The sequence below is a fragment of the Ambystoma mexicanum genome, chromosome 9 (assembly GCF_040938575.1).
Source record: "Ambystoma mexicanum isolate Mex_15411 chromosome 9, UKY_AmexF1_1, whole genome shotgun sequence".
Classification (NCBI taxonomy): domain Eukaryota; kingdom Metazoa; phylum Chordata; class Amphibia; order Caudata; family Ambystomatidae; genus Ambystoma; species Ambystoma mexicanum.
Genome location: NC_090931.1, coordinates 913,583,662 through 913,597,380, shown reverse-complemented (window position 1 = coordinate 913,597,380; position 13,719 = coordinate 913,583,662). Strand labels below are relative to the sequence as shown.

Below are 13,719 nucleotides of genomic sequence, written 5' to 3'. Positions count from 1 at the left end.
GAGAGCACAGGAATTCTACAAAGGGTAGGGCCGAGAATGGGCCCTCCACCCTCCCTAGTTCCACTTCCTTCATGATCTTCTTGGTCACTATCTCTATGTTTTCCCTTGCTGATTTCAGATTCCTGGGAATGTCTCGCGCTCCTTGGCCGGTGAACGGGATGTTGAAACCCTCACTAAACCCTCGCCTAATCTGCTCTGCCGCTTCTTGGTCGGGGTAATCTCGGAGCCACTTTTCCATTCTCTCGATCTTTACCGGTGTGGCCCCTTTCCTGCTCCAGTTGAGTAAACTCTTTTCATCTTCTTTCATGTCTTCGACTGCCACATTCATCCCCCTCTTTTGACAATCTAATAATGTAAATATATCGATCAACTCCTTTCTCCAAATGTTTTCCTTTACTTTGTCATTTATGTACCAAGCCATCGCTTTCATTGACCTGCCCTGTGCATCTTTACCCATGGTTGGCCTGCCATACTTCGTCATGAGCGGTGCCCCGTTCTCTACAGTTACTGCCGTTGTTGTTACCCCCGCCCCTATGTTTGGGCCTGCCGTCGTGCTTTGCAGCATCGCTACAATTGGCGCTCCTTGTGGCACTGGGACTACTGGTGTCCCTTGCGGTGTCGGGACCGGAACTTCCTTGGGCTCAACTGGTGCCCCCTGTGGGGTAAGGACCGGGGCCTCTTTGGGTTCTATCCCTGCCCCCCCTACCCCACTCCGCTTTTCCTTGCTCACCACTCCTTTCCACTTTACCCAAGCTTTTAGATGATCCCTTTCCTCATCCTCACTGCTGGTTTCCTCTGATGAATTACCCAACCATTCTTCCTTGCTCTTCTTCCCCCGTCTGCTTTTCCTGTCGTTGGTTCTGGGCGACTTACCCGAAACCGTGACGCAATTTAACATCTTTACTATTTTATTCCCAACATTATTATTCACAGTACCTTTCTTTTTATCTTTTCTCTTTTTCTTGATCATCGTCTCCGTCTCCTCCTCCGTTCTCCCGGTCTCCGTTTTCTCCCCCTCTTCTGTCCTTGTGGCACTTCTTCCTCGCCCTCACTGCTGCTGTGTTCGATGAACAGTAGGGGTGATGCTGCCTTCGCCCTTTCTTCTTTCTGCATTACTTCCAGCACCCATTGGGCTCCATACTCCTTCTCCGCTTTTCTTGCCCAATCTGAGAATTCCCGGGCCCTCTTCGCTCTCCCATCCGCCATCTTTCTCGTCTGAATTCTGCCGGTTCTGGCAACTGCAACGACTCTCCCTCTCGCTCGCTCCGGTGCCATCTCGGTTGCCGCGTTAGTCTCAAGCGACGAACGCTGTATAAAATGCGTGCACCCGCGAGAGCTCAGCTTATTGAAGGGTCGAAAGCGCGTGAGCCCGCAAGAGCAAACGTTTTTCCTTTCCCTTCTCCAGGTACCAAGAGCCTACTTGAGAGAGGTGAGCTCTTACCTGGTTTGTGCCGCCTCTCCTTTTCCAGGCTTACTTATACCCCCCCGGCCTTTTGTTCCTTCCTGGGGGCGGCCGGGTTACCCCCTGACCTCCTGTTATATTTCGCACCTACCCAGGTGCTGCTTCCTGCCCTTCCTGGGCCTTTGTTTCTTGTGGCACCATTCGGACGCCCCTCCCTACGCTTCGCGCCGTTTTCCCCCCACCCCGCGCCTAAACTCCCAGACCCTCTATCCTTCCGCATTTCATGCGACCCGGGGCCTGGGTCAATGCTTCCTGCAAACAGTGGATGTGAGCCGCCGGGCTCCGGATCACTTACCTCAGCATGGCATGCCTGGTTGTCGCCTGCTCAGGAGATTATTTTTGCGGCGGCTGCAGGCATTTCACTCTCGTTCAGACATGGGAGCTGTCACTTCATCACCAGTTGTTTTATATGGGTTACCTGTAGGGCAGTGACCTATTAGAATGCAGTGCTTGGAGTCTATGGTTAAAGTGCATTCAACCTTCTTTATTGCTCACTACAATCGCTCTCCCCTTTCCCCTCTTGCTCCTCATCTTCCTCCCTCTTCCCGAGTGTCCCCTCTCTTCTCTTAAGGTCGTCCTTTGCTTAAGGACGTACAGTCTCGATGTCAAACAATGGAGAAGTAAACCATAGGTGGAAAGTGAAACAACAGAGAGCTTGCATTCAATACTAAGAGTTAGAAAGCTTGCGGTCAGTTCATTCCACCGGCTTTGCTCGCAACAAGGTCCCCAAACACGTAGAACACCACTGCAGCGCAGATCTGGCATGGCTGTAAAGACTCGTATCTGACCTTTACACAGATTAAGGCATCATTTAAGCCTGTTCAATGCACAGAGAGAAACAATAACAAGTCCCCAGTTACAACAAAGCCTTATCAAAATGTTAACCAATCAGGAGATCCAAAACAAACCCTCTACTGGATGAACCAATTTGGGGCCAGTTTAGAAAAACAATCGCATGCTTAAAAGACAACAGGACAGACTGGGAGGAAGACAGATTAAGCAGACGAGTTATCATCTACTCACTGGAATCACAGGGAGACCGCTAGTTGGGAAGAGGTACTACCAGTTTATCAACTGTGCATCAGCTTTTCTGGCAAGGCTATGGCAGAGGTCCAACCAGAAGACATGGTGCTGTGTGCTGTTCAGAACCTAGGTAAAGGCCCCCCTTGCAAACATTGAAGAGAGAAGGAAGGCCTTAAGAGGTGGCACATTCCTTGAAGGCTTTGGAGAAGAAGCACCCTTGGCAGGAGGATCAAGGTCATGGAGGGACATGAGAGAGGGTTGAGAGCATCCAAGTCCTTGATTGTGTTAATAGATCAAAGAAACCAAATGCTATGCATAGGGCTAATTTGTGCTGTCCAGGATTCTGTCAGGTGTATAGCACTTACACCCAAAGCTCTTTGCATAGAACATTTGTATACACAATTATTACCCAATCAAAGTTAATACTCAATTTGCGACCTCAGAATGAGGAAAAGCAGAGTTGACATTGCTAAGATTAGAACCTGCGGATCACACATACATCTAAGCACTGAGTGCTTAACCCGCTGAGCTTGCTAGCCAGCACTGCACTGAAGGTGTCTCTTCTTTTCGGACATTCTGGTGGATTGTGTAAAAGTGGCCGAGGGTGAACTTGAGTTGGGGATTAAGCTCTTTGAAGGTTTCGTGACCAGACGGTGTGGCAGGGGACTTACACCAACTGAAACCGACTTCTAGGCTGCATTAAATTTAAATATAGGACTGTTTGACCTCTACATGGTTGTTAAGGCCTATAGTCCATATATTCAAGAATAATCAGTGATCAAATCGCAAACAACATCTAAACGTGACACTGATCATAGACAAACACTATGGGACCAAGAAGGTATCTCGCTACTTGGCCTTCATGATCTAATCTATGGTTTTGTATGGAGTGGATCGACATCTGCTGTACACTATGCTGTGTGAGCGGGGGCTAGAGAAGTGTCTATTAAGCATTTTGATACAATAATACACAAATATAACAGCCATCATATCTTATGGAGAGAAACAGTGAATCTACTTTCATGTTCCACATTACCCAGAGTGTCAAGCAGGGCTGTGTCACGGCAGCATTATTGCTGACTCGATATCTTCATGGATTGGATTCACTTCATTTGACAACCCACTCCCCATGCCTGTTTGACAGGTCAATGCCAATTTGATCTTTTGGGGATGATGCAGAGGCAAGAGGGATAGCTTACACTGTGTTGAAAGAACTATGAGGATTCCTTTTGTGGAGACCTTGAAGTACAGGGATAGAAGGGAGGAGCATGGAATCCCCCTGCAATGCAAGTCAAAGTGCAACCTAAGTGCAGCAACGTAAGTTCATTGGTGATCAGACTGTAAACACACATGGTCAAAGCGCAGATATATAGGGGCAAACAAGGTATGCTGGGTCTAAATGCAAAAAATAAACAGGGTCAAAGTGCACATTTGCTGCAAATAACATGGGCAGAGTGCAGTTACAGAGGGATGAAGAAGTTACCCACGGGACAAGTGCAAACTTGAGGTCAGTGGATGACAAAAGTGAAAAGAACAATCCATAGAACATAACATAGTAGCTACTTGTGTGATGAGCTCGGGTCTCATCACACAGAGATGGCTTTCAAAACACATACTATGCTTGTGGGTTTGGGGTGGGGAGGAAAAGTACCTATGATCACATAACGTGATGTGGTGAACTAGAAGAAGGACTCAGACTACATTGGGTCATAGTTGGAGAAGTTTATTTAAATAATAACCAAAACACCTAGCTAACCCTATCACTATGAGGGAAGTCAGTGTGGGTCTCCCTGCTCTTTCAGCATACCTGTCTGTTGTCTTCCCACCATGTCTCTTTCTCTGACCGGTATATTTTCTACAAAAACAAGCTGTATTACAAAATGTCTAAACCCAGGGGTGAAATGACAAAAGCTATATCGGATCCCCAAATTTCAAACATGAAAATAGTCAATTTTATGAAACATATAGAATTATGGCACTCATAAAATGATCACATTACATGAAACTGGATAAAACATATATCTCACAGAACACAAGAATTACAAAAATGTGGGTTGGTTTTTCTAATGTCTGAATCAAAACTCTGTGTGAAGCTTCACTCTGGGATTATTTTTCTGATTTCGAAATATTTGTTGTTATTCTCTAAACTCTTTCTCTGAACGGAGCACCATCCACCAGTCATCCTCCAGCTAGCAGGTCTTGCTCCGTTCGCGCCACCGCTGGCTCCGCGACTTGATGCGTCTCTGCCCTGCCAGGACGTCGATGCTAGAGGTTTGCCTCTGCGTAGCAGCTGCACTACTCCGTCTCTTCTCCATTCACAGTCCGCTCTTTCCTTATACATGTCATCAAAATAAATGGAATTGTGTCCGTCTTCCTTGATCATGGCGTTCAGGCGACGTTCAGCATTACCTGAAGCCAATAGAGAGAAAGACGGATCTTTGTTGCTTATAGTCATAACAAGAGATGCCAAAGTCTTTCCAACCTCCATACAGGCCGAAATGTTGGTTTGGACTGGGAGTTCCTTATTAGAATGGGAATCCTTATACCCAGGAGGGGAGTCACTCCCTGCGAGTTCCCACTTGCCCTGAACCCTAGTGAGCGTCTTGCTCAGCGTGCTCACCTCCCTAGACTCAAAGGGGGTTGCTCCACTCTGCGAAGAAGGGACACGTTGTTCAGATTCGTCACAGTGCACACGCTGACAGTACCCTGTTGGCACCAAAAGAAACACATTTCACGGGGCAAACTAGAACAATGTAGTGCATCAGTATAGCTGAATTTATCTGAGTATCTCAACTATTCGGTATCATTGTAAGCAAATGAACAATAGATCAGATGTGCTTGAATATTTGCCAAACCCAAAAGGAAAATAAATCTGTTTGAAACAGATGCCAATACATGCTGAGATTCATGCCATCCTTTTTCGTTGGTAAAAAGCACACCTTTTATAATTTCATAATATAAACTGACAATATACTTAAATGCACCAGAATGTTTAAATATTGAATTAGTTTGCAGAGTCTACGAAATAGCTCGAGTCTTTATGCTGCTAGATATAATCCGCAAGGACAAGTAAACTGAGTGTAACCTGGTGTACCATGCTATAATTAGGCAGAGAAAGCCTAGCAGGATTACCTGTACGTTTTAGAGACGTCAGTGCTCGCGCACTTGTTTCAAATACAGTAAATGTGTTAAGCTTATAAAAACAACTCACCTGTAACATCAGTCTGAATGTCAGCAAACTTAAAGAGAGGTTCCACTTCTCCATAATAGATGTTGGTGGCTTCACGTTTATGACTGTGTGGGTTAATTAATATTTTAAGCGATTTTGGTCGGTTTGGAAATCCTAGAAAAAAATGTGGAAATCTGTAAACATTTGAGGTTTACTTATTGCCAGACAGTAAGAAGTGGAAAGCACAAAATAACTGGCATGAAATAATAGTACAGCAGAAATGCAAAGGTAGACGAGAGTAATTCTTCAGTGCACGTTTAGTTTGGCTTATAGGAGTCTTTTAGCAACGCCTCCATGGGACAAAGCTACTAGTATAGGATAATGTACATGTGGGTGGCACTCTTGGTAATTTGCGGAGTCGTTCAGTGTGTTGACCATGATCATCTACCCTTTATTATTTCAATCACTTGTCCCAGTAAATGTTTGTATGCGACACTTACCAGCAGGCTCGGTTATCTGCATATACATAATTACTTCATGGTTATAGTATTGGTGGATGAAGACGAATGAAAAAGATTTTATGTTTTCATAATTTTTTCTTTGAACCTCCTGGGAAAAGTAATTCCTAAATTACTACTTGCTTATACATGTGTTTTTTTTATTCATAGATAGTAACCGTTTCCCCCCACTTTCTTAAACACAGTGGAAAATAGTATGCACCATGGTGCATCAAAAGTGTGACTATTAACGTTCTGTTTAGCAAACAGATTATTTTAGTCATTTCCATGACAATTTGTATTTGTGATGCTGCTTGGAAAAAGCTCTTAAGAAGATTACCATTTTGCTTATACTTTTCTTTGGGTTTATTAGTCAAGCGTATGTGGAGTAAAATGCACCAATTAAATTTAAAAAAAGGGCATTTAGGAAGATGTCCATTTATTTGTATTTGTGCATGTTTAATTAAAAAGCACGCACCCTTTGGTAAAATGTTATGTCTTTCATGAAATATATTTAGCACTTGTATGTATTTTAAAATTACAGATGTGAGCATCCAACTTAAAATATGTCAATGATGCATGGCTAGCACAATTATTAATATAATGTTTAAGCAGGAAAACCATACTGTGATCGAAACCTTTGTGTCTGGAGGCATATTGAAGTATATGACCATGGCCACCAATTCTGGGCTTGTGCATTTAAGAAAGAGCATACATGTTGCGTCTTGCAAAACATTAATTAGTTCATGCAGGTGCATAGAGAGGGTGCCTTTCTGTGCACTTTTAGGCATTTGCATATGTTATGTACCTGCTTATTACGCGACGATAGCCCGCAGGCATCAGGGCCCGGGAACCAAGAAAATCAAATACACGTAGTTCTCTTCTTTGAGTTAGATTGGATACTGAAGAGAGAGGTCTGCTCTGCTCATTGGAACAGCGTGGTGTTAAGCAATTTCCTGAACCTCTGGTAGTTCACTTCTTGCCGTAATACCATCGGCAACTTGTTCCAGTAGTTTACTGCTTTCACAGGGAAGGATTTACCTTGCTCGCGTGCACGCTTGGCACCGGGTATATTCAAGGTGCCCCTGTCGGCTGATCTTAAGCATCTTCTGGGTGTATAAAAGGAGAATTTTTTTTTAAATAGCTCAGGGCCTCTCCATACAAGCATCTTTGGATTATTGCCATGGCCTTAAAGTTAACTCTGTCCTCCACGCTTAACCAGTTGAGTGCTCTTCTCCCTATTGACACATGTTCTCTGTTTTTTATATTCTTAACTAAGCAAACTGTGTCGTTTTGTATGACTTGGCACTTTTGAATTTCCCTCTTCGTAGCTCCTTGCAGTAAAGCGGTGCCGTAGTCAAGACGCGACAAATAGCTCTAGCAATTGTCCCAGCGTTAACTTCATTAATGAAGTGTCTTATCGCTCTCAGGAGGCGCAAATAGTAGGCGTTATTTTTCTGCAGGTAGCTTACCTGTACCTCAGAACCCACCGAAGCTTCCACCATCAACCCGAGAGTTTTAACGTGCGGCATCACCGGGATGATGGCGTCTTTGATGGTAAAGTTCTTATATTCCGTCCCCAACTTTGATCTGGCCTGTCACGTTCCGAAGATCATCAATTTGGTTTTAGAATTGTTTAAGCACATCCAATGATGTTGCATCCAATGATGCTATGACCTGATATACCTCTAATTTTCGCGCTCTCTGTGATATAATCGCCCTTAAGTTCAAAAATGAGCTGCGTGTCATCGGCGTAATTCGTGAAGAATACGCTGATGTGTTCCAGGAGTTCGCAGAGGCTTCTCAAATATAAGTTAAACAATAGAGGTGACAGGCTTGCTCCCTGTGGGGCTCAAAATAAAATGGGAGCGGCCTTAGAGAAATGATCACCCCAATGTACTCTGGCACTCCGATCTTTCAGAAAGGATGACAACCAAGCCAGCGCTTTAGGAGAACAATCTGCAATTTTAGACAGTGCCTCCTGAAGGAGCTGGTGATCCACGAAGTCAAAGCCTGCGCTTAGGTCCAGTAGCATGAGTATACCTGCTTTACCTTTGTCTCTCAGGCCCAACATGTGTGTCTGAAGGTCCAACATGGCAGATTCGGTGCTATGGGAGGCCCAGAAACCTGATTGTTGATTGTGCAGTAATTTCAGGTCTTCCACATGTTTTTGCAATTGGTTTGTGGCAATTTTATCTAACACCTTCAGAATAAAATTCGAATTTGTGATGGGCCGTAAGTTACCGGGATCTTTAGGGTCCAACCCGGCTTTTTTGACTAGTGGAGTAATAGTTACCTCCTTAAGCACCACACCATCACTAAAGGATGCATTGACTATCTTCGTCAAAACCGGGGAAAAAGTTCTTTATGCTCCAAGATGATTTTGGTGGGCAGAATGTTCTCTGCACACGAAGTCGGTTTCATTTTCGTCATTACCTTACATAAATCGTTACTTTATTACAGTATTTTTTCTTAGCCTCCCTGATCCCTTTCCTATAGCTGTGATCAGCCCTTTTCCAATTTTCTTTATTTATTTTGTTAGTGTTTTGCCGCCATATCCTTTCTTTGGCTCGTTTCTCCTGTTTTAATTTATTAAGATCTCCACTGTACCATATGAGGTGGTTATTTTTTCTCACAAATTTCTGTTTCAGTGGGGCATTTTCTTCCACCAGGGCTTTCATATGTATATTGTATTTCTTTAACATGCCCTCACAATCCTCCTTTTCAAGAAAGGACTCTGCAATCTTCTGCAGGCAAGGTTTCAGTAATTCTGGGACTATGTTTTCAAAATTTCTATTCCACACTTTGATATGCAGATTTTTAGTTTGTACGGACGGTGTGTTCAGTTCTATTTCAAGAGTGACTAAGTAATGATACAACCATATACAAGGTTCGGTAATAACATTGTGGCACTTCAGGTTGTTGGTAAAAATCCAATCTAGCTGATTCCCTTGGGGAGTCGTGGGTTCTTTATTTAATACTGGGAAACCCAGATTCCTCATGGACTTCTCCAACAGTATTGCTTCTTTATCCTCAATATTCCCTCTCCATCTATTCATATCTCCTACAACAGCGTGGATGTGTTAGTCTAGATAAGCTTAGTTGCTTGAGAGGTGACTTTGTTTTCAAAATCAGAAACTAAGGAGGGTGGTCTGTAAAGAGCAATGATATTAAGGCTATCATTAGGTGAGTATGTGAGTTTTAGTTGGATTGCCTCACAACCTGAGCATGCAAATTCAGTCTTGTATAACTTCAAGGTGTCTCTGGCTATGATGGCAACTCCTCCATCTATACCATTCTCTCTGTTTTTATTATATATTATGTACCCCTCTGGTACTGCATTTTCACACACTGGGCCATAGTTTACCTACTTGTGAAAAGAACTCATGTGTCCATGTGCTGCCAAATGGATTTTATAGAAACTATTTTCGAATTGCTTCTACGGGATCCATTTGCTAACCATATCTCCAGAATTGCTATTCTGGATAAGATAGTTAATTATATGTATGCATGTATAAATAAAAGGCGTTGCTCCAAAAAAAGACAACAAGGCGGTACCCTAGTTACGCTAACAAACCCATTTATTTGCAAGCTTACATAATCTTCAGATTACTTCATCAGGGAGAGGAAAAATGAGGCTCATGCAATAGCAGGACAACTGAAGGATTTATCTCTGGAATGTCTCATCTGTTTGTGTCTGCTTCTGATTTGATTTGTTTCCTTCATAGAGATCCTTACACTTCAGAAGTTCCCCAATGCATTCAGTCACAAAGATTTCAGTGGGGCACTGAAAACAACATGCAATCAGGCAAAAGAAGGAAGCACCGAGTGCTGCACTCAAAGAGGCATGACGGGATGGAGTAGTGTCAGTAATGGCATGTGCAAACCTACCAAAGGCTGGTATGTTTTAGACATTGTCAATTGTGTCCATCTCCACAAGCCTGTTGTCCAACAGGCCCACCTATGTTTACGCTTGGCATAGGAAACACAGCCAGTCAATTGTTCGACCATTTTAGAGAATTATTCTCTACATCTGGGTGGTAAAAGACAATAAAATGTCTGGAATGCAACAGGAGCACTCACCCACCTTTTGGAAACTAGGGAGTGCTTGGACAGGAGTCCTTCAAGCTCTTTAAGCGAATGCTCCATTTGCATGCCAGACATTTTTTTTTCTTCCCTCCTTTTCTTTTTGCACCCAGATGTAGAGAAGCACACTCTCGATACTCCTGTACTAAGGGATCAGTGGGACAAATGGATCACTCTTTTTCAATCTGGCCAGCCTTTTAGAGGCTATACTGAAAATGAGACAAACAGCCAGAACTATTCTGTAAATTCAATTTTCCAATAAGTGACTGACTGTGTTTTCTATACATTTTTAGAAACATACTTAAATATAAATTAGTTATTTTCTCTGCCATGTTTTTCTGTAGCACTAGCTAAGTCTGTCAGAGTACTGCAGTCAGCAGACTTGTGCTAACTTAATCATTTTTGTTCCCATCCATGAAAGTGCACCAAATTTCAAAGGCCACTGATCTGTATTGTCAGCGATCCGGCTAGTGGATGGAACAAACACCGGAAAATGGGGCATGCAGCCCTTTCCTTGCAGCAGCAGCACCCAGCCAAAAAGACACTAAAGCCCTACAAGCTGCTGCTTTGCCCTTTCTGCAGGCACAGGCAGCAGCTGCGGACTACAAGACCCAGAGGCCCTGGAACTATGAAACATCAGCAATCTTGACCCTGTGACGTCATTGCACTAAGTGCAGCTCCAGCACAGGCTTGCTCTTGAGATTGCAGACGACGTGTCCTGAAGAGCGCCATTCCTCGAAGCAAGCACGAGGGGACCCGCATTCCTCCCCCCTGCCGGAAAGCCTCACTGGCCCCTCGCCTGCCTAAAGCTAAGTACCGGAGGGTGGGGAGAAACTGAAAAACCACATGCCACACTACAGCGGGCGTGGAAACGCTAGTGTTTGGGGACACTGCAGAGGGCCATGCCCCACCGTACTAAACCGGCCACTGCCCTGAGCAAGCTAAATAACTGAGACCAGCAAAGCGGCTAGCTTACCTTATGGATGCTTGCTTTACCGCTGCACCTAATTCATGACCCGGTGCCCCTGACTATACTCACTTAACGCCGCAACAACTAACTTCATAAACCCACGGCTGTATGGAGAAGCCGCTTGCATGAGCCCAACTTTCCGCACCTGAATAAACATGCCACGCTCACTGGTGGCAGACAGAAGAACAAGTTACTTACCGCTGGAAACGTTCTTTCGACTGTATGTTCCTCCCACATATTCCTCATCTTTGATAGTCGATATCCAGCTTCTTTGGAATATTTCTTTTGCTAGAGGGAGCTGTGCGTCGATGGTGCCGACTTGATATCCCTCGAGCGCCTCTGCCTCGAGGATGATGTCATTGAAGGCATATATAGCTCGAAAGCGCCCGTTTGCTTCAGTTCTGTTTTTTTCCCTTACAGCAGAAATACGTGCATAACCACAGAAATTACCGTACTGGCCTTGAAGAACCAAAAGCTGTAATAGCATGGGAAATTCTTTTGTGGGGTAGGCTGGGAGGGCGATGAGGAATACGTGGGAGGAACAACCAGTCGAAAGAACGTTACAGGGGTAAGTAACTTGTTCCTCGAATGGATTGTGTCCTCCAACTTATTCCTCATCTTTGATAGACTCGCAAAGCAGTATTTGATTTGGAGGAGGGGATAGAATATGGTTTTAATTGTTTTCATGAACCGAGTGCAGGACTGCTTTATCAAAGCTACCATCCTGACCGAGGGAAGATTCCAGGCAGTAATGCTTTGTGAATGTTTGGATAGTAGATCATGTTGCTACTTCACAAATATGTTTTATAGGTACACCCCTTTGCAGGGCTGTAGAGGTAGCCATGCCCCTGGTGGAATGGGCCCTTAAACCTTCCTTAGGATCATTCCCTGTCAACCTGTAACATTCTGAAATGGCCAGAATGATCCATCTGGATAAGGTCTGCTTAGAGACAGCCCGACCCAGTTTGTGACCCGTATAGCCAATGAAAAGCTGATCATCAATACAGAGTTTTGACAGACTAGATATATAAAAGCTTAAAGCTCCACGAGGGACCAACCTATGTAATCCCTCCTCCTTGGTAGGAGGAGGGGGGAGGTTTAAAAACAAGGCAAAACAATGTTTTGTTCTATGTGGAAATCAGAAATGATTTTGGGTAAAAATTAAGGTTTAACCCTTAGAACAACCCTATCTTTGTGGAAGATAGTAAAGGGTGGCTTGAACGAAAGTACCTGAAACTCGCTCACTCTACGGGCTGATCTCAGAGCTACCAATAAAATGGTTTTAAAGGTTAACAACTTTAAGTGACATGAATGTAAAGGTTCAAAAGGTGCAGACAGACATTTTAGAACCAAATTAAGACCCCAAATTGGAACCTGGAACAGAGATGGAGGGGGGGGGACATTGGTAAGTCTTTTTAGAAATTTTGTCACCAGTGGAATTTTGAAGCATGAACATTCCTCTGACGAGTGTTTAAAGCTGGACAGCACCACCAAATAGCCTTTAATAATACCAATCTGAATCCCCAGATTGGGTAAAGATAGCAGAAAGGATAAAACATCCTGTGTTTTACATAGGAAAGGATCCACATTCTTTTCTCTGCACCAATTGCAGAATGTATTCCAACGGCAACGGTACAAAGAATTTCCATTACGTCATCCGGGAAGTCCCAATCCTTGTATCTCAGCATTTCAGAAACCTAGAATGAAGGATGAATGTCTTGACCTCTGGATGGAGAACCCGACCCTCCTTTCTCAAGAGAAGGTCCTCCCTTTGTGGAACATGTATTGGAGGACAGATGGACATGTCCATAAGGTCCGGGTACCACGCCGTCCTGGCCCAATCTGGGGCAATTAGGATCATGTGCTTCCTAAACTTTCTCAACCTCCTGATCACGTGAGGAATGACAGGGACTGGAGGAAATGCATACATGAGTGGAAATTCCCAGTCCACCACAAACACGTCTCCTAGAGCTCCTCTCAGGGGAAATTCCCTGTAGCAGTACAGTTCGCAATTCCGGTTGAGGCCGGTTGCGAACAGATCCACTTGAGGGGTTCCCCAGAGTGTGAAGATCTCTTGAAGGACTTCCTGAGCTAGTTCCCACTCGTGGGAGACTGTGCTCTGCCTGCTCAGAGCATCCGCCACTGTGTTCTCCTCTCCGGCTAGGTGAACTACTGATAGGGAGATTCCTTCTTGAATTGCCCAGTACCAGAGCTGCATTGCATCTCTGCACAGTGGTAGTGACCCAACAACTCCTCTCTTGTTGAGGTAGTACATGGTCACTGTGTTGTCCGTCATTACCAGGACATTCATTCCCCATACAGAAGGCAGAAAAGCCTTCAGTGCTAGTCTGTTTGCCCTCAGCTCGAAAGGACTGATATGTAGTTTGGACTTCAATGGAGACCAATGAACGCTGACTGGTCAGATCATTGCTGTGGGCTCCCCACCCCATGAGTGAGGCATCCGTCACTACTGTTATCTCCGGCCATGGTTCCAAAAGGGTTCTCCCTTCAG

At 44.4% G+C, this 13,719-nt stretch overlaps 1 protein-coding gene across 4 annotated transcripts in view; it reads right to left on the bottom strand.

The window, feature by feature from the left end:
• Window positions 1-13,719, bottom strand: part of CERKL (CERK like autophagy regulator) — a 1,041,140-nt gene that overhangs the window by 626,510 nt on the left and 400,911 nt on the right. For all 4 annotated transcript variants that reach the window (XM_069616081.1, XM_069616083.1, XM_069616080.1 and 1 more), the window contains exon 3: window positions 5,697-5,828. In XM_069616081.1, coding sequence (XP_069472182.1) covers window positions 5,697-5,828 — 132 coding nt within the window. The remainder of the gene's footprint in view (window positions 1-5,696; window positions 5,829-13,719) is intronic.